The sequence below is a fragment of the Oncorhynchus clarkii genome, unplaced genomic scaffold, assembly GCF_045791955.1.
Source record: "Oncorhynchus clarkii lewisi isolate Uvic-CL-2024 unplaced genomic scaffold, UVic_Ocla_1.0 unplaced_contig_3779_pilon_pilon, whole genome shotgun sequence".
NCBI classification, from domain to species: Eukaryota; Metazoa; Chordata; class Actinopteri; order Salmoniformes; family Salmonidae; genus Oncorhynchus; species Oncorhynchus clarkii.
The window spans coordinates 214051-235000 of NW_027261031.1; the positions used below are offsets into that span (position 1 = coordinate 214051).

Below are 20950 nucleotides of genomic sequence, written 5' to 3' on the forward strand. Positions count from 1 at the left end.
ACTCTGTTGCTACTGGCACTAGGACAGGGCTCGGGAGGACTCCAATGAATGAGTGATAAACACACACATCCTCTCATGACTATATGTTTTGACAAGAAACAGAAACCTCCAGTAGAGACAGACCTAACATATCCCTTGGTAAATCTAATCTTTAGACTAGATTGGAGATCGTCTCCATTACAAAAACACCGGACAAGGATGCGTCTCAAACAATGGCACACTATTACTTGTCTGGAACAATTAGAAATAAAACCTTGTTTCCTCCATGTTCTCCAATGTTCTTCTTGCACTTTATGGTTTTGTGTTTATTATTTCTACACTATATTCCACGAAACAAAAATCTGCCCGGAAACACTTCTTTGATTAGAAGCCACGTAACCAATAAACATTTATTTTCACAAGCACAAAAATGTGTTAAACAAAAATAATGGGTAACATTTACACACTTTTATACAGGTTCCTTAAACTCAATGTACAATTAAGACTAAACTAAATACCATAGTTAAATATGTACTCACATTGCACACATTGATGACACCTACATAAACCTACACAAAAAACAACAGATACTGTGTAAAAGTAACGAGTCAACATAAAAATCACATTATTTACAAAAACATACATTTTTAGATTTTTTTTTTAGCAAAAGGATTCCAGTTGTAGAATCTGTCCCATCAGTCATTAACCAGAGACACGGTACACAATCTATCATTCTGTCCCATCAGTCATTAACCAGAGACACGGTACATAATCTATCATGTAAAAGTTCCCTCGCTATAAAGTAGAATTCAGTCTCTGTTAATAATCAGGAAAGAGAATAATATAATAAAGTTATAAAGTAGAGCAGCGAGAGCCACAAGGATACACTAAACTAGTATATATACTGTACTGCGTTGCTTTGGCGGTATGGCGGTTTTTCCCTTTTTAGCAAGCTGGTGAGTTTTAGCGGTTAGCTTCGATGGAGTGCACTTAAGCATTGTAGCTTAGCGACTTTTGCCGGTGAGTGGAATCTTTATTTTTATTTTTTCTACACAGAATCCTTCTAGACTTCCGTAGGTTTTATCTAGGTGTTATGAACATCACTACATATAGGTATAATTTACAGCATAAAGCTTAATGTAATACTGAGGGAGGAGCAGCAGTGACATACTGTATGATAATATGTATCGATGGTACCAACATTGATCAGCGTGGTGAGTGTCTCTTGGCCTGGAGCAGTTTGGCAGAGTGGAGTGCAAAGTGGATATTGGCAGCTTAAAAGGTGCAATCTGTCATTTTTGTTTCCCCCCCAAAAGTGCTGCCTGCCTCTGCAATGGTTTGCAAACGAAAGGGGGGGGGGGGGGGGGGGGGTCTGCACTGGCTTTGTATTTTTTTACTGCTTCTTGGCATATTTTGTAGTACTTCCAGATGCCACTAGGGGAAATGAACGTTACAGATTGCACCTTTAAATTCACAAGCCTTTGTTAAAAGAACAGGCGTCATTTAAGTGAATGAAGAAGACATTATTACAAAGGAAAAGGTCAGCACACCACTAGCAATGTACCAGTCTTCTATAGAACCAACTCTCTTCTCGTAAAGGAAACAGGTATGTGTCAGAGTGTGTTTATGAGAGGGTGCATCTGGACATTCACTGTGTGATAAAGTGTGTGGTGAGGTTGGGGAGCCATGAAGGAACCAGCACATTGTGTTCTATTCCTTTTCCTCTATCAGAGGGTTCTAGTGGAAGAACAGAGCAGTGTTCCATTGATAGAACGTTAAAGGGTTCTACTCGGAGAAGGGAGGGAACATGCCCAGATCAGCAAAGTCTTCAATGTTGTAGTTGGCTGTTCCTTGTGTTGGGTCTCCTGCCATCGGCAACATGTCCTACAGAGAGACAGACGGGGAGGGAGAGAGGAAAGGTCAGGATCAGGGACACAGACTTTCATGTGGAGCCATATCACACAGCACTGTGTACACTGGGCTCAGGCCAGGGAAGGAGAGGAAATAAGCCATTGAAGCCCAGTGTGTCCAAGGTGACCTCTCTTCCTGCCTCTCATACACATGGATTACTGTAGGATATTGGAGCTTGGGATTGGTGTGCATGATACCTGGAAGAGTTAGTGTCTCTCTGTGTTACCTGGAATACTGCTGCCTGGGCGGGGTTAGGGTGCGTCTCTGTTACCTGGAACACCTCTGTCTGGGAGGGATTAGGGTGTGTGTTACCTGGAACACCGCTGTCTGGGAAGGGTTAGGGTGTGTCTCTGTTACCTGGAACACCTCTGTCTGGGAGGGATTAGGGTGTGTGTTACCTGGAACACCTCTGTCTGGGAGGGATAGGGTGTGTCTTACCTGGAACACCGCTGTCTGGGAAGGGTTAGGGTGTGTCTCTGTTACCTGGAAAACCTCTGTCTTGGAGGGGTTAGGGTGTGTCTCTGTTACCTGGAACACCTCTGTCTGGGAGGGATTAGGGTGTGTGTTACCTGGAACACCACTGTCTGGGAAGGGTTAGGGTGTGTCTCTGTTACCTGGAACACCTCTGTCTGGGAGGGATTAGGGTGTGTGTTCCTGGAACACCTCTGTCTGGGAGGGGTTAGGGTGTGTGTGACCTGGAACACCTCTTTCTGGGAAGGGTTAGGGTGTGTCTCTGTTACCTGGAACACCTCTGTCTGGGAGGGATTAGGGTGTGTGTTACCTGGAACACCTCTGTCTGGGAGGGGTTAGGGTGTGTCTCTTTTACCTGGAACACCTCTGTCTGCGAGGGGTTAGGGTGTATCTCTTTTACCTGGAACACCTCTGTCTGGGAGGGATTAGGGTGTGTGTTACCTGGAACACCTCTGTCTGGGAGGGATTAGGGTGTGTGTTACCTGGAACACCTCTGTCTGGGAGGGATTAGGGTGTGTGTTACCTGGAACACCTCTGTCTGGGAGGGGTTAGGGTGTGTGTTACCTGGAACACCTCTGTCTGGGAGGGGTTAGGGTGTGTGTTACCTGGAACACCTCTGTCTGGGAGGGGTTAGGGCGTGTGTTACCTGGAACACCTCTGTCTGGGAGGGATTAGGGTGTGTGTTACCTGGAACACCTCTGTCTGGGAGGGGTTAGGGTGTGTGTTACCTGGAACACCGCTGTCTGGGAGAGGTTAGGGTGTGTGTTACCTGGAACACCTCTGTCTGGGAGGGGTTAGGGTGTGTATTACCTGGAACACCTCTGTCTGGGAAGGGTTGGGGTGAGAGTGTGGCTCTCCTCCCTGTTGGCCATGGTGCTGGTTCTGCCATTGGGACCAGACCTCACTGGGCCGACCCTGGAACTGACCCCCACTCTGACTGCCCTCTCCTGACACATCTAGAGAAAGAGAGGTAGGAGGAGAAAGAAGAGAGGTAGGAGGAGGGGGGGAGGGAGGGGAGAGAGGTAGGAGGAGAAAGAAGAGAGGTAGGAGGAGGGGGGAGGGAGGGAGGAGGGGAGGAGGAGAAAGAAGAGAGGTAAGAGGAGGGGGGAGGGAAGGAGGAGGGGAGGAGGAGAAAGAGAGGTAGGAGGAGGGGGGGAGAGGGAGGAGGAGAAAGAAGAGAGGTAGGAGGAGGTAGAAGGGGGAGGAGGGAAGAGGGGGAGGAGGAGAAAGAAGAGAGGGAGGAGGAGGTAGAAGGGGGAGGAGGGAAGAGGGGGGAGGAGGAGAAAGAAGAGAGGGAGGAGGAGGTGCAAGGGGGAGGAGGGAAGAGGGGGGGATGAGGGAGAGGGAGGAGGAGAAAGAAGAGAGGTAGGAGGAGAGGAAGGAGGGGGGAGGAGAGAAGGGGAGGAGGGAGAGGGAGGAGGGAGAGGGTGGAGGGGGGAGAATGAGGAGGAGAGAGGGGGAGGAGGGAGAGGGAGGAGGGGGGAGGAGGGGGGGAGGAGGGAGAGGGAGGAAAAAGAAGAGAGGCAGGAGGAGGGGAGAGGGAGGAGGGGGAGGAGGGAGAGGGAGGAGAGAGGGGGAGGAGGAGAAAGTAGAGAGGTAGGAGGAGGGAGGAGGAGGAGGAGGGAGGAGGAGGGAGAGGGAGGAGGAGGAGGAGGGAGGAGGAGGAGGAGGGAGGAGGAAGGAGAGGGAGGAGGAGGAGGAGGGAGAGGGAGGAGGAGGGGGAGAGACACAGTGAGCAGTCAGCAACACATTGCGTAAGTGTGAGGTGACCCTTCACCACCTTTGGTGTTCAGATAGAATACAGTCATCAATGTTCTCTGTTCCCTACAGGCCCAACACTAATACATGTCTACATGCCAAATGGCCCCCTGTCCCCTATATAGTGCTATATATAGACAGCCCTGATCAAAAGTAGTCCACTATGTAGGGAATAATACATATCTCCCTCAGGGGAGAGGTTAGAGATGCTGTTAGGAATGTTTCTGGAGAGCTGGATGCCAGCACCAACATGCAGGTCTGCATTCATGTATATAGATAGACATGTACTTGTTATATATATATATATATATATATATATATATATATATATATATATACACACACACACACACACACACACACACACACACACACACACACACACACACCTCCCTATCCCATAAATAAAACGGCTACATACCGCGACAGAGGAAAGTGATGCAGTAGCTAGTAAGGCTGTAAAACCAATGTTTTATCTTGCTGACGTCATAAACAGCTTTGAAGTCTTGACCTGACTAGTCAATAAATCCTTATCTGAGAGGATCAGAGGGGAGAGCCACCGCTGTTGGCTTCCTAGAGAGACATGTCATTTATCAAATACAAATCAGTGTTTGGGGTGTGTTTGTGTTCCTGTACCACTAATGTAACGAGGAAGACATCCTACTCATAAATGTATTGATCTGCTGAGTGTACCCAAGGTGTCTGATATTTCACCTAGGTGTTCCTAACCAACAATACTGTGACTGTAGAAACACCATGATGTCAAACCACTGCACAGAGACACAGACCATGAAGTGATATAACACCAGTCTAACCACTGCACAGAGACACAGACCATGAAGTGATATAACACCAGTCTAACCACTGCACAGAGACACAGACCATGAAGTGATATAACACCAGTCTAACCACTGCACAGAGACACAGACCATGAAGTGATATAACACCAGTCTAACCACTGCACAGAGACACAGACCATGAAGTGATATAACACCAGTCTAACCACTGCACAGAGACACAGACCATGAAGTGATATAACACCAGTCTAACCACTGCACAGAGACACAGACCATGAAGTGATATAACACCAGTCTAACCACTGCACAGAGACACAGACCATGAAGTGATATAACACCAGTCTAACCACTGCACAGAGACACAGACCATGAAGTGATATAACACCAGTCTAACCACTGCACAGAGACACAGACCATGAAGTGATATAACACCAGTCTAACCACTGCACAGAGACACAGACCATGAAGTGATATAACACCAGTCTAACCACTGCACAGAGACACAGACCATGAAGTGATATAACACCAGTCTAACCACTGCACAGAGACACAGACCATGAAGTGATATAACACCAGTCTAACCACTGCACAGAGACACAGACCATGAAGTGATATAACACCAGTCTAACCACTGCACAGAGACACAGACCATGAAGTGATATAACACCAGTCTAACCACTGCACAGAGACACAGACCATGAAGTGATATAACACCAGTCTAACCACTGCACAGAGACACAGACCATGAAGTGATATAACACCAGTCTAACCACTGCACAGAGACACAGACCATGAAGTGATATAACACCAGTCAAACCACTGCACAGAGACACAGACCATGAAGTGATATAACACCAGTCTAACCACTGCACAGAGACACAGACCATGAAGTGATATAACACCAGTCTAACCACTGCACAGAGACACAGACCATGAAGTGATATAACACCAGTCTAACCACTGCACAGAGACACAGACCATGAAGTGATATAACACCAGTCAAACCACTGCACAGAGACACAGACCATGAAGTGATATAACACCAGTCTAACCACTGCACAGAGACACAGACCATGAAGTGATATAACACCAGTCTAACCACTGCACAGAGACACAGACCATGAAGTGATATAACACCAGTCTAACCACTGCACAGAGACACAGACCATGAAGTGATATAACACCAGTCTAACCACTGCACAGAGACACAGACCATGAAGTGATATAACACCAGTCTAACCACTGCACAGAGACACAGACCATGAAGTGATATAACACCAGTCTAACCACTGCACAGAGACACAGACCATGAAGTGATATAACACCAGTCTAACCACTGCACAGAGACACAGACCATGAAGTGATATAACACCAGTCTAACCACTGCACAGAGACACAGACCATGAAGTGATATAACACCAGTCTAACCACTGCACAGAGACACAGACCATGAAGTGATATAACACCAGTCAAACCACTGCACAGAGACACAGACCATGAAGTGATATAACACCAGTCTAACCACTGCACCAGAGACACAGACCATGAAGTGATATAACACCAGTCTAACCACTGCACAGAGACACAGACCATGAAGTGATATAACACCAGTCTAACCACTGCACAGAGACACAGACCATGAAGTGATATAACACCAGTCTAACCACTGCACAGAGACACAGACCATGAAGTGATATAACACCAGTCTAACCACTGCACAGAGACACAGACCATGAAGTGATATAACACCAGTCTAACCACTGCACAGAGACACAGACCATGAAGTGATATAACACCAGTCTAACCACTGCACAGAGACACAGACCATGAAGTGATATAACACCAGTCTAACCACTGCACAGAGACACAGACCATGAAGTGATATAACACCAGTCTAACCACTGCACCAGAGACACAGACCATGAAGTGATATAACACCAGTCTAACCACTGCACCAGAGACACAGACCATGAAGTGATATAACACCAGTCTAACCACTGCACAGAGACACAGACCATGAAGTGATACAACACCAGTCTAACCACTGCACAGAGACACAGACCATGAAGTGATATAACACCAGTCTAACCACTGCACAGAGACACAGACCATGAAGTGATATAACACCAGTCTAACCACTGCACAGAGACACAGACCATGAAGTGATATAACACCAGTCTAACCATTTTTCCAACAATTGTTTACAGACAGATTATTTCACTTATAATTCACTGTATCACAATTCCAGTGGGTCAGAAGTTTACATACACTAAGTTGACTGTGCCTTTAAAAAGCTTGGAAAATTCCAGAAAATGATGTCATGGCTTTAGAAGCTTCTGATAGGCTAATTGACATAATTTCAGTCAATAGGAGGTTTACCTGTGGATGTATTTCAAGGCCTACCTTCAAACCCAGTGCCTCTTTGCTTGTAGGCCTGGGTAATAAACTGAGTTATGTGGTATGATGTATTGGGGGCATGTAAATTACACGTTCCTCCAAGATGGAATATTAAAGACAGGGAGATATCTAAGTTACATGTTCCTCCAAGATGGAATATTAAAGACAGGGAGATATCTAAGTTACATGTTCCTCCAAGATGGAATATTAAAGACAGGGAGATATCTAAGTTACATGTTCCTCCAAGATGGAATATTAAAGACAGGGAGATATCTAAGTTACATGTTCTCCAAGATGGAATATTAAAGACAGGGAGATATCTAAGTTACATGTTCCTCCAAGATGGAATATTAAAGACAGTGAGATATCTAAGTTACATGTTCCTCCAAGATGGAATATTAAAGACAGGGAGATATCTAAGTTACATGTTCCTCCAAGATGGAATATTAAAGACAGGGAGATATCTAAGTTACATGTTCCTCCAAGATGGAATATTAAAGACAGGGAGATATCTAAGTTACATGTTCCTCCAAGATGGAATATTAAAGACAGGGAGATATCTAAGTTACGTGTTCCTCCAAGATGGAATATTAAAGACAGGGAGATATCTAAGTTACATGTTCCTCCAAGATGGAATATTAAAGACAGGGAGATATCTAAGTTACATGTTCCTCCAAGATGGAATATTAAAGACAGTGAGATATCTAAGTTACATGTTCTCCAAGATGGAATATTAAAGACAGGGAGATATCTAAGTTACATGTTCCTCCAAGATGGAATATTAAAGACAGTGAGATATCTAAGTTACATGTTCCTCCAAGATGGAATATTAAAGACAGGGAGATATCTAAGTTACATGTTCCTCCAAGATGGAATATTAAAGACAGGGAGATATCTAAGTTACGTGTTCCTCCAAGATGGAATATTAAAGACAGGGAGATATCTAAGTTACATGTTCCTCCAAGATGGAATATTAAAGACAGGGAGATATCTAAGTTACATGTTCCTCCAAGATGGAATATTAAAGACAGTGAGATATCTAAGTTACATGTTCCTCCAAGATGGAATATTAAAGACAGGGAGATATCTAAGTTACATGTTCCTCCAAGATGGAATATTAAAGACAGGGAGATATCTAAGTTACATGTTCCTCCAAGATGGAATATTAAAGACAGGGGGATATCTAAGTTACATGTTCCTCCAAGATGGAATATTAAAGACAGGGAGATATCTAAGTTACATGTTCCTCCAAGATGGAATATTAAAGACAGGGAGATATCTAAGTTACATGTTCCTCCAAGATGGAATATTAAAGACAGGGAGATATCTAAGTTACGTGGACGTATGCGCACACACACGCGCACAGACTGCTACTCGCACGTGCTCACCCACACACACATCTATGGATGCATGCACACACACAGAGCATTGAGGAGTGGCCTGGCTGTGTCCCACTGTGATGACCTCACACACAGAGCATTGAGGAGCGGCTGTGTCCCACTGTGATGCCCTCACACACAGAGCATTGAGGAGCGGCCTGGCTGTCCCACTGTGATGACCTCACACACAAAGCATTGAGGAGCGGCTGTGTCCCACTGTGATGACCTCACACACAGAGCATTGAGGAGCGACTGTGTCCCACTGTGATGACCTTACACACAGAGCATCGAGGAGCGACTGTGTCCCACTGTGATGACCTCACACACAGAGCATTGAGGAGCGACTGTGTCCCACTGTGATGACCTCACACACACAGCATTGAGGAGCGACTGTGTCCCACTGTGATGACCTCACACACAGAGCATTGAGGAGCGACTGTGTCCCACTGTGATGACCTCACACACAGAGCATTGGGGAGCGACTGTGTCCCACTGTGATGACCTCACACACTCTCACAAGTGAGAAACACAGCAGCAGTCGTTCCACTTCATTTCCTCTCTCCTCTCTACAGACAGACACCTACTGAGCCAGACAGACACACAGGGAGACAAATACTGTCTGGTGCACTAACACACTGCATGACACCCTGTAGGGGGATGATTTCAGAGCTATGAGTTCTCTCTGTGTGTGTGTGTGTGTGTGTGTGTGTGTGTGTGTGTGTGTGTGTGTGTGTGTGTGTATGAGTGGGGGGTCTCTCCACATTAAACAGAAGTGGATTGATAAGCTCTACAATATATCCCCTAGCATAACTCATATCCTGCTGCTGAGAGAGATGACCATAAACACACTCCTCAGCACACGGAACCTTGACAGTTTATCTCCGTAAATAATGAGGGAGGGAGGAACGCGAGCAGAAATAAAGGAGAGAGGAACGATTAGTCAGACGAGCGGAGGGATGATTGTTTGTTTATAGAATGGAAACAAATCGGTAAATGACTGACAAAGTAAACAAACGCAACAATAAAGGGAAATGACAAAACACACAACGACAGAGGAAATGAGATCGGCTGTAATTCACTTCTATTTCTTAATATCTCTCCTCACCTCTGTCTCTGCACCAAGACTAGCCCGGAGGAGAGAGAGAGACAGAAGGACAAAGGGAGAGTATGTGTGTTAGAAGGATAGAGGACTAGTCCATTAGTGTAATGATTGTCCATTAAAAGCTCATCAGATGGTCATGGATAGACCAGACACCCATTCCCCCCAGCTGAGAGAGATTAAGAAAAAGACAGGAGAGAGAGAAAGAGGGAGGAGAGAGAAAGAGGGAGGAGAGAGAAAGAGGGAGGAGAGAGAAAGAGAGAGGACAAAGAAATAGGGAGAGAGAGACAGAGAGGATAGAGAGACAGAGAGGACAGAGGAGAGAGAGACACAGATCTATGATGCCCTGAGATGTGCCACTACTACTAATACATTCTAATACACTATTTAAATGCACAAGCTAGATGTTCTGCCCCAACAGTAAAGTATAGCCTGGACAGATTCTGGACGACTGAGGGGGAGAGATTTATGAAAGTGCTGCCGTCTGTTCTACTCCATTTTTAATGTCTCATATGTAACGACAGCAACATCTGTCATCAAAAACACTGCTTTCCCCCTGTAGCTGCTGAATATCTGCTGTGGATTCCATTCCTCTTGGTTGGACTGCAAGGCAACCCCAGCACATAGTACGTTTAGCTTTGACCTTTAACCTCTACCCTAGTCCAACGGAGATAGTCAGTGCACAGCCCACATGGAGAGGTTTAGGTATGTTACCAGGTTTCCTTTGTGGAGATGGTACATTGCTAAAACATGACCTCACTTTACATAACATATCCCAAAAGACAAGGACGTACACTGTACTGTCAACACTTCACTTCTAAAATCACCCTAAAGGATATGTTCACAATGTTTTCACATTGCTGTGTGTGTGTGTGTGTGTGTGTGTGTGCACAAATATGTTTGGGTAACCTCATTTGGCGTGCCTGGGATCCTCTCACCCGATCTGAAGTCATGGGGTGAAAGGGGTAATGGCTGTGTGTGTGTGTGTTAAACGTGCTGTGTGTATGTGTTAAACGTGCTGTGTGTGTGTGTGTTAAACGTGCTGTGCGTGTGTGTTAAACGTGCTGTGTGTGTGTGTGTTAAACGTGCTGTGTGTGTGTTAAACGTACTGTGTGTGTGTGTGTGTGTGTGTGTTAAACGTGGAGTGTGTGTGTGTTAAACGTGCTGTGTGTGTGTGTGTTAAACGTGCTGTGTGTGTGGATGTTAAACGTGCTGTGTGTGTGTTTTAAACGTGCTGTGTGTGTGTTAAACGTACTGTGTGTGTGTGTGTGTGTGTGTTAAACGTGCTGTGTGTGTGTTAAACGTACTGTGTGTGTGTGTGTGTGTGTGTGTGTGTGTGTTTTAAACGTGGAGTGTGTGTGTGTTAAACGTGCTGTGTGTGTGTGTGTGTTAAACGTGCTGTGTGTGTGTGTGTGTTAAACGTGCTGTGTGTGTGGATGTTAAATATACGTAAAGTAGATTCAGCCAGTGAAGTGTTAAGAGGAGAGAAACATGCCACATTAATGAAGACCCACTGCTGTCCCACAGGGATGTTAGAATGTCAGACAGAATGTTAAGAGGTAAGTTGGCATGTCACTATAGCAGTCTGATGATACGGACCGACACCTGACAAGTAGAAAAAACATACACACACACACACACACACACACACACACACACACGTTCAGCCAAGCAGACACAGGCTATGAGGACAAGAACAGATATTTCCAATTCCTACTATTTTCAGGCTTTTTCAAGAGAACACTGTGAAAGCCTCAACATGAACCCAAGCGGCCAATCATGAAAGAAACAGACTGTCCCAGGCGTTGAATTCAACTCCTCAGAGAAGTGCTTGGCAGGAACAAAGACTGCACCAAAACCTGTAGGTTAGGACCCGGGTTTGTAGGTTAGGACCCAGGTTTGTAGGTTAGGACCCAGGTTTGTAGGTTAGGGCCCAGGTTTGTAGGTTAGGGCCCAGGTTTGTAGGTTAGGACCCAGGTTTGTAGGTTAGGGCCCAGGTTTGTAGGTTAGGACCCAGGTTTGTAGGTTAGGGCCCAGGTTTGTAGGTTAGGGCCCAGGTTTGTAGGTTAGGACCCAGGTTTGTAGGTTAGGACCCAGGTTTGTAGGTTAGGACCCAGGTTTGTAGGTTAGGACCCAGGTTTGTAGGTTAGGACCCAGGTTTGTAGGTTACGGCCCAGGTTTGTAGGTTACGGCCCAGGTTTGTAGGTTAGGGCCCAGGTTTGTAGGTTAGGGCCCAGGTTTGTAGGTTAGGACCCAGGTTTGTAGGTTAGGACCCAGGTTTGTAGGTTAGGACCCAGGTTTGGTTAAGTAACTTTCCCCAAATTCCCAAGGTTTCCAGAAATCCCGATTGGAAGGTTCCCAGAATCAAGAGGGAATGAGCAGGAAATCCAGGAATCGTACAACCAGGATTTCTGGAAAACTTGGGAATGTACGGAATATTTTGCAAACCTAGCAGGGTATAAACAGTACGTATGTATATAAACAGTATATATATATATATATATATATATAAACAGTATTTAAAAAGTTTGGGGTCACTTAGAAATATAGGTCCATTATCAGCAACCATCACTCCTGTGTTCCAATGGCACGTTGTGTTAGCTAATCCAAGTTTATCATTTTAAAAGGCTAATTGATCATTAGAAAACCCTTGCAATTGTGTTAGCACAGCTGAAAACTGTTGTTCTGATTAAAGAAGCAATAAAACTGGCCTTCTTTAGACATGTTGAGTATCTGGAGCATCAGCATTAGTGGGTTCAATTACAGGCTCAAAATGGCCAGAAACAAAGAAATTTCTTCTGAAACTCGTCAGTCTATTCTTGTTCTGTGAAATTATGGCTATTCCATGTGAGAAATTGCCAAAGAACTGAAGATATCGTACAACACTGTGTACTACTCCCTTCACAGAAGAGTGCAAACTGTCCCACAGAGGAGTGGGAGGCCCCGGTGCACAACTGAGCAAGAGGACAAGTACATTAGTGTGTCTAGCTGAGAAACAGACGCCTCACAAGTTCTCAACTGGCAGCTTCATTAAATAGTACCCACAAAACACCAGTCTCAACGTCAACAGTAAAGAGGCGACTCTGGGATGCTGCCCTTCTAGGCAGAGTTCCTCTGTCCAGTGTCAACGTCAACAGTGAAGAGACGACTCTGGGATGCTGCCCTTCTAGGCAGAGTTCCTCTGTCCAGTGTCTGTGTTCTTTTGCTCATCTTAATCTTTTATTTTTATTGGCCAGTCTGAGATATGTCTTTTTCTTTGCAACTCTGCCTAAAAGGCCAGCATCCCAGTATGAAAGGCCAGCATCCCAGTATGAAAGGCCAGCATCCCAGTATGAAAGGCCAGCATCCCAGAGTATGTACACACACACACCCTTTGATGTTATCACTGATCAAACATGATTGGATAAATCCTGGAAGAGAATGAGACAAACATCTTTTTGATGGAATGCTTTGCTGTGATTGGCTGGTGCTTACCGAACGCCGTGCTCCGGTTAGCCAGTCCAGAGTAGGCATTGCCGCTGGGCGATGAGGTGGCAGGGGAGGACAGGGGGCTATAGGAAGATGGGTCTCCTTGGTAACTGTGGCCGGAGCCTATCCCAAACGGACTGGACTGGGCCTTAGTGGACTGGATAAAGAGAGAGAGAAGGAAAAAGAGTTGAGTGTGTGTGTTTTACTAGACTAGCAGAGAGACGTGTGTGTTTTACTAGACTAGCAGAGAGACGTGTGTGTTGTACTAGACTAGCAGAGAGATGTGTGTGTTTTACTAGACTAGCAGAGACGTGTGTGTTGTACTACACTAGCAGAGAGACGTGTGTGTTGTACTAGACTAGCAGAGAGACGTGTGTGTTTTACTAGACTAGCAGAGAGACTTGTGTGTTTTACTAGACTAGCAGAGAGACGTGTGTGTTGTACTAGACTAGCAGAGAGACGTGTGTGTTTTACTAGACTAGCAGAGAGACGTGTGTGTTGTACTAGACTAGCAGAGAGACGTGTGTGTTGTACTAGACTAGCAGAGAGACGTGTGTGTTTTTACTAGACAAGCAGAGAGACGTGTGTGTTGTACTAGACTAGCAGAGAGACGTGTGTGTTTTACTAGACTAGCAGAGAGACGTGTGTGTTGTACTAGACTAGCAGAGACGTGTGTGTTGTACTAGACTAGCAGAGACGTGTGTGTTTTTACTAGACTAGCAGAGAGACATGTGTGTTGTACTAGACTAGCAGAGAGACGCGTGTGTTGTACTAGAATAGCAGAGAGACGTGTGTGTTGTACTAGACTAGCAGAGACGTGTGTGTTGTACTAGACTAGCAGAGAGACGTGTGTGTTGTACTAGACTAGCAGAGAGACGTGTGTGTTGTACTAGACTAGCAGAGAGACGTGTGTGTTGTACTAGACTAGCAGAGAGACGTGTGTGTTTTACTAGACTAGCAGAGAGACGTGTGTGTTGTACTAGACTAGCAGAGAGACGTGTGTGTTGTACTAGACTAGCAGAGAGACGTGTGTGTTGTACTAGACTAGCAGAGAGACGTGTGTGTTGTACTAGAATAGCAGAGAGACGTGTGTTGTACTAGACTAGCAGAGACGTGTGTGTTGTACTAGACTAGCAGAGAGACGTGTGTGTTTTACTAGAATAGCAGAGAGACGTGTGTGTTGTACTAGACTAGCAGAGAGACGTGTGTGTTGTACTAGACTAGCAGAGAGACGTGTGTGTTTTACTAGACTAGCAGAGAGACGTGTGTGTTTTACTAGACTAGCAGAGAGACGTGTGTGTTGTACTAGACTAGCAGAGAGACGTGTGTGTTGTACTAGACTAGCAGAGAGACGTGTGTGTTGTACTAGACTAGCAGAGAGACGTGTGTGTTGTACTAGAATAGCAGAGAGACGTGTGTGTTTTACTAGACTAGCAGAGACGTGTGTGTTTTACTAGACTAGCAGAGAGACGTGTGTGTTGTACTAGACTAGCAGAGAGACGTGTGTGTTTTACTAGACTTGCAGAGAGACGTGTGTGTTTTACTAGACTAGCAGAGAGACATGTGTGTTGTACTAGACTAGCAGAGAGACGTGTGTGTTTTACTAGAATAGCAGAGAGACATGTGTGTTGTACTAGACTAGCAGAGACGTGTGTGTTTTACTAGACTAGCAGAGAGACGTGTGTGTTGTACTAGACTAGCAGAGACGTGTGTGTTGTACTAGACTAGCAGAGACGTGTGTGTTGTACTAGAATAGCAGAGAGACATGTGTGTTGTACTAGACTAGCAGAGAGATGTGTGTGTTGTACTAGACTAGCAGAGAGATGTGTGTGTTTTACTAGACTAGCAGAGAGATGTGTGTGTTGTACTAGACTAGCAGAGAGACGTGTGTGTTGTACTAGACTAGCAGAGAGACGTGTGTGTTGTACTAGACTAGCAGAGAGATGTGTGTGTTTTACTAGACTAGCAGAGAGATGTGTGTGTTGTACTAGACTAGCAGAGAGACTTGTGTTGTACTAGACTAGCAGAGAGATGTGTGTGTTGTACTAGACTAGCAGAGAGACGTGTGTGTTGTACTAGACTAGCAGAGAGATGTGTGTGTTGTACTAGACTAGCAGAGACGTGTGTGTTGTACTAGAATAGCAGAGACGTGTGTGTCGTGTGTGTTGTACTAGAATAGCAGAGAGACATGTGTGTTGTACTAGACTAGCAGAGACGTGTGTGTTGTACTAGACTAGCAGAGAGACGTGTGTGTTGTACTAGACTAGCAGAGAGACGTGTGTGTTGTACTAGAATAGCAGAGAGACATGTGTGTTGTACTAGACTAGCAGAGAGACTTGTGTTGTACTAGACTAGCAGAGAGACGTGTGTGTTGTACTAGACTAGCAGAGAGACGTGTGTGTTGTACTAGACTAGCAGAGAGATGTGTGTGTTTTACTAGACTAGCAGAGACGTGTGTGTTGTACTAGACTAGCAGAGAGATGTGTGTGTTGTACTAGACTAGCAGAGACGTGTGTGTTTTTACTAGACTAGCAGAGAGACATGTGTGTTGTACTAGACTAGCAGAGAGATGTGTGTGTGTTGTACTAGACTAGCAGAGAGATGTGTGTGTTTTACTAGACTAGCAGAGAGATGTGTGTGTTGTACTAGACTAGTAGAGAGACGTGTGTGTTGTACTAGACTAGCAGAGAGACGTGTGTGTTGTACTAGAATAGCAGAGAGACATGTGTGTTTTACTAGACTAGCAGAGAGACGTGTGTGAGTGTGTTACTGGTGTAGGTTGAGAAGACAAATGAGCCTGCTAAACACCATATGCTCAACACACTCCCCTTAGCACGCATGTCGTGTGGTCCGATATGCAGATCAGAGAAAACACACCCACCCACACACACACACACACACACACACACACACACACACACACACACACACACACACACACACACACACACACACACACACACACACACACACACACACACACACACACACACCATTACCAGGCTCTGCTGATGAGATTCACTGAAGCGAGGAGAAAGAGAGAGAGAATCTGCATAGCGACCACTGAAACGCATTTCATTAGAAATGCTAATGATGCTATTGGCTAGCAGTAGAGGATTCCTGTTGTCAACCAAAGCAGAGGTGCCTACATTCTGTAGTAGCTATGGGAGTCCGTGTGTGATCAGTGTGTCGTCTGCCTGACTTGAAAACACCTACAACACCTAGGCATTTGATCTGGAATGGAACCAAGTCTGGAGTGATTCTACAGATATTTATACAGTTTCAGATTTCTGGATTCTGTCTGACTCTACTCACAACACAAATCATCTCTGCTACATGTTCAGGTCTGTGTGTTTTACCTGGCCTGAGAAGGTAGGGTCTGTTGTTAGTCCTGTGTGTGAGAGACCTGGCCTGAGAAGGTAGGGTTTGTTGTTAGTCCTGTGTGTGAGAGACCTGGCCTGAGAAGGTAGGGTCTGTTGTTAGTCCTGTGTGTGTTTTACCTGGCCTGAGAAGGTAGGGTCTGTTGTTAGTCCTGTGTGTGAGAGACCTGGCCTGAGAAGGTAGGGTCTGTTGTTAGTCCTGTGTGTGAGAGATATGGCCTGAGAAGGTAGGGTTTGTTGTTAGTCCTGTGTGTGAGAGACCTGGCCTGAGAAGGTAGGGTCTGTTGTTAGTCCTGTGTGTGAGAGACCTGGCCTGAGAAGGTAGGGTCTGTTGTTAGTCCTGTGTGTGTTTTACCTGGCCTGAGAAGGTAGGGTCTGTTGTTAGTCCTGTGTGTGAGAGACCTGGCCTGAGAAGGTAGGGTCTGTTGTTAGTCCTGTGTGTGTTTTACCTGGCCTGAGAAGGTAGGGTCTGTTGTTAGTCCTGTGTGTGAGAGACCTGGCCTGAGAAGGTAGGGTCTGTTGTTAGTCCTGTGTGAGAGAGACCTGGCCTGAGAAGGTAGGGTCTGTTGTTAGTCCTGTGTGTGTTTTACCTGGCCTGAGAAGGTAGGGTCTGTTGTTAGTCCTGTGTGTGTTTTAAATGGCCTGAGAAGGTAGGGTCTGTTGTTAGTCATGTGTGTGAGAGACCTGGCCTGAGAAGGTAGGGTCTGTTGTTAGTCCTGTGTGTGAGAGACCTGGCCTGAGAAGGTAGGGTCTGTTGTTAGTCCTGTGTGTGTTTTACCTGGCCTTAGAAGGTAGGGTCTGTTGTTAGTCCTGTGTGTGAGAGACCTGGCCTGAGAAGGTATGGTCTGTTGTTAGTCCTGTGTGTAAGAGACCTGGCCTGAGAAGGTAGGGTCTGTTGTTAGTCCTGTGTGTGAGAGACCTGGCCTGAGAAGGTATGGTCTGTTGTTAGTCCTGTGTGTAAGAGACCTGGCCTGAGAAGGTAGGGTCTGTTGTTAGTCCTGTGTGTGAGAGACCTGGCCTGAGAAGGTAGGGTCTGTTGTTAGACCTGTGTGTGAGAGACCTGGCCTGAGAAGGTATGGTCTGTTGTTAGTCCTGTGTGTAAGAGACCTGGCCTGAGAAGGTAGGGTCTGTTGTTAGTCCTGTGTGTGAGAGACCTGGCCTGAGAAGGTAGGGTCTGTTGTTAGTCCTGTGTGTGAGAGACCTGGCCTGAGAAGGTAGGGTCTGTTGTTAGTCCTGTGTGTGTTTTAAATGGCCTGAGAAGGTAGGGTCTGTTGTTAGTCCTGTGTGAGAGAGACCTGGCCTGAGAAGGTAGGGTCTGTTGTTAGTCATGTGTGTTTTTTACCTGGCCTGAGAATGTAGGGTCTGTTGTTAGTCCTGTGTGTGAGAGACCTGGCCTGAGAAGGTAGGGTCTGTTGTTAGTCCTGTGTGTGAGAGACCTGGCCTGAGAAGGTAGGGTCTGTTGTTAGTCCTGTGTGTGAGAGACCTGGCCTGAGAAGGTAGGGTCTGTTGTTAGTCCTGTGTGTGAGAGACCTGGCCTGAGAAGGTAGGGTCTGTTGTTAGTCCTGTGTGTGAGAGACCTGGCCTGAGAAGGTAGGGTCTGTTGTTAGTCCTGTGTGTGAGAGACCTGGCCTGAGAAGGTAGGGTCTGTTGTTAGTCCTGTGTGTGAGAGACCTGGCCTGAGAAGGTATGGTCTGTTGTTAGTCATGTGTGTGAGAGACCTGGCCTGAGAAGGTAGGGTCTGTTGTTAGTCCTGTGTGTGAGAGACCTGGCCTGAGAAGGTAGGGTCTGTTGTTAGTCCTGTGTGTGTTTTACCTGGCCTGAGAAGGTAGGGTCTGTTGTTAGTCCTGTGCGTGAGAGACCTGGCCTGAGAAGGTATGGTCTGTTGTTAGTCCCGTGTGTGAGAGACCTGGCCTGAGAAGGTAGGGTCTGTTGTTAGTCCTGTGCGTGAGAGACCTGGCCTGAGAAGGTAGGGTCTGTTGTTAGTCCTGTGTGTGAGAGACCTGGCCTGAGAAGGTAGGGTCTGTTGTTAGTCCTGTGTGTGAGAGACCTGGCCTGAGAAGGTATGGTCTGTTGTTAGTCCTGTGTGTGAGAGACCTGGCCTGAGAAGGTAGGGTCTGTTGTTAGTCCTGTGTGTGAGAGACCTGGCCTGAGAAGGTAGGGTCTGTTGTTAGTCCTGTGTGTGTTTTAAATGGCCTGAGAAGGTAGGGTCTGTTGTTAGTCATGTTTGTGAGAGACCTGGCCTGAGAAGGTAGGGTCTGTTGTTAGTCCTGTGTGTGAGAGACCTGGCCTGAGAAGGTATGGTCTGTTGTTAGTCCTGTGTGTAAGAGACCTGGCCTGAGAAGGTAGGGTCTGTTGTTAGTCCTGTGTGTGAGAGACCTGGCCTGAGAAGGTAGGGTCTGTTGTTAGTCCTGTGTGTGAGAGACCTGGCCTGAGAAGGTAGGGTCTGTTGTTAGTCCTGTGTGTGTTTTAAATGGCCTGAGAAGGTAGGGTCTGTTGTTAGTCATGTTTGTGAGAGACCTGGCCTGAGAAGGTAGGGTCTGTTGTTAGTCCTGTGTGTGAGAGACCTGGCCTGAGAAGGTATGGTCTGTTGTTAGTCCTGTGTGTAAGAGACCTGGCCTGAGAAGGTAGGGTCTGTTGTTAGTCCTGTGTGTGAGAGACCTGGCCTGAGAAGGTAGGGTCTGTTGTTAGTCCGGTGTGTGAGAGACCTGGCCTGAGAAGGTATGGTCTGTTGTTAGTCATGTGTGTGAGAGACCTGGCCTGAGAAGGTAGGGTCTGTTGTTAGTCCTGTGTGAGAGAGACCTGGCCTGAGAAGGTAGGGTCTGTTGTTAGTCCTGTGTGTTTTTTACCTGGCCTGAGAATGTAGGGTCTGTTGTTAGTCCTGTGTGTGAGAGACCTGGCCTGAGAAGGTAGGGTCTGTTGTTAGTCCTGTGTGTGAGAGACCTGGCCTGAGAAGGTAGGGTCTGTTGTTAGTCCTGTGTGTGAGAGACCTGGCCTGAGAAGGTAGGGTCTGTTGTTAGTCCTGTGTGTGAGAGACCTGGCCTGAGAAGGTAGGGTCTGTTGTTAGTCCTGTGTGTGAGAGACCTGGCCTGAGAAGGTATGGTCTGTTGTTAGTCATGTGTGTGAGAGACCTGACCTGAGAAGGTAGGGTCTGTTGTTAGTCCTGTGTGTGAGAGACCTGGCCTGAGAAGGTAGGGTCTGTTGTTAGTCCTGTGTGTGTTTTACCTGGCCTGAGAAGGTAGGGTCTGTTGTTAGTCCTGTGCGTGAGAGACCTGGCCTGAGAAGGTATGGTCTGTTGTTAGTCCTGTGTGTGAGAGACCTGGCCTGAGAAGGTAGGGTCTGTTGTTAGTCCTGTGCGTGAGAGACCTGGCCTGAGAAGGTAGGGTCTGTTGTTAGTCCTGTGTGTGAGAGACCTGGCCTGAGAAGGTAGGGTCTGTTGTTAGTCCTGTGCGTGAGAGACCTGGCCTGAGAAGGTATGGTCTGTTGTTAGTCCTGTGTGTGAGAGACCTGGCCTGAGAAGGTAGGGTCTGTTGTTAGTCCTGTGTGTGAGAGACCTGGCCTGAGAAGGTAGGGTCTGTTGTTAGTCCTGTGTGTGTTTTAAATGGCCTGAGAAGGTAGGGTCTGTTGTTAGTCATGTTTGTGAGAGACCTGGCCTGAGAAGGTAGGGTCTGTTGTTAGTCCTGTGTGTGAGAGACCTGGCCTGAGAAGGTAGGGTCTGTTGTTAGTCCTGTGTGTGAGAGACCTGGCCTGAGAAGGTAGGGTCTGTTGTTAGTCCTGTGTGTGAGAGACCTGGCCTGAGAAGGTAGGGTCTGTTGTTAGTCCTGTGTGTGAGAGACCTGGCCTGAGAAGGTAGGGTCTGTTGTTAGTCCTGTGTGTGTTTTAAATGGCCTGAGAAGGTAGGGTCTGTTGTTAGTCATGTTTGTGAGAGACCTGGCCTGAGAAGGTAGGGTCTGTTGTTAGTCCTGTGTGTGAGAGACCTGGCCTGAGAAGGTATGGTCTGTTGTTAGTCCTGTGTGTAAGAGACCTGGCCTGAGAAGGTAGGGTCTGTTGTTAGTCCTGTGTGAGAGAGACCTGGCCTGAGAAGGTAGGGTCTGTTGTTAGTCCTGTGTGTTTTTTACCTGGCCTGAGAATGTAGGGTCTGTTGTTAGTCCTGTGTGTGAGAGACCTGGCCTGAGAAGGTAGGGTCTGTTGTTAGTCCTGTGTGTGAGAGACCTGGCCTGAGAAGGTAGGGTCTGTTGTTAGTCCTGTGTGTGAGAGACCTGGCCTGAGAAGGTAGGGTCTGTTGTTAGTCCTGTGTGTGAGAGACCTGGCCTG

At 46.6% G+C, this 20950-nt stretch overlaps 1 protein-coding gene across 4 annotated transcripts in view; it reads right to left on the reverse strand.

Moving 5' to 3' along the window:
• Positions 1-358: 358 nt before the first annotated feature.
• The window catches only part of LOC139403860 (aryl hydrocarbon receptor nuclear translocator 2), a 101578-nt gene continuing 80986 nt past the window's right edge, over positions 359-20950 (reverse strand). For all 4 annotated transcript variants that reach the window (XM_071147024.1, XM_071147023.1, XM_071147022.1 and 1 more), the window contains 3 exons: positions 13266-13416; positions 3172-3317; positions 359-1863 (listed from right to left, as the gene is read on the reverse strand). In XM_071147024.1, the coding sequence (XP_071003125.1) occupies positions 1765-1863; positions 3172-3317; positions 13266-13416 (396 nt within the window). In that variant the 3' untranslated portion in view covers positions 359-1764. The remainder of the gene's footprint in view (positions 1864-3171; positions 3318-13265; positions 13417-20950) is intronic.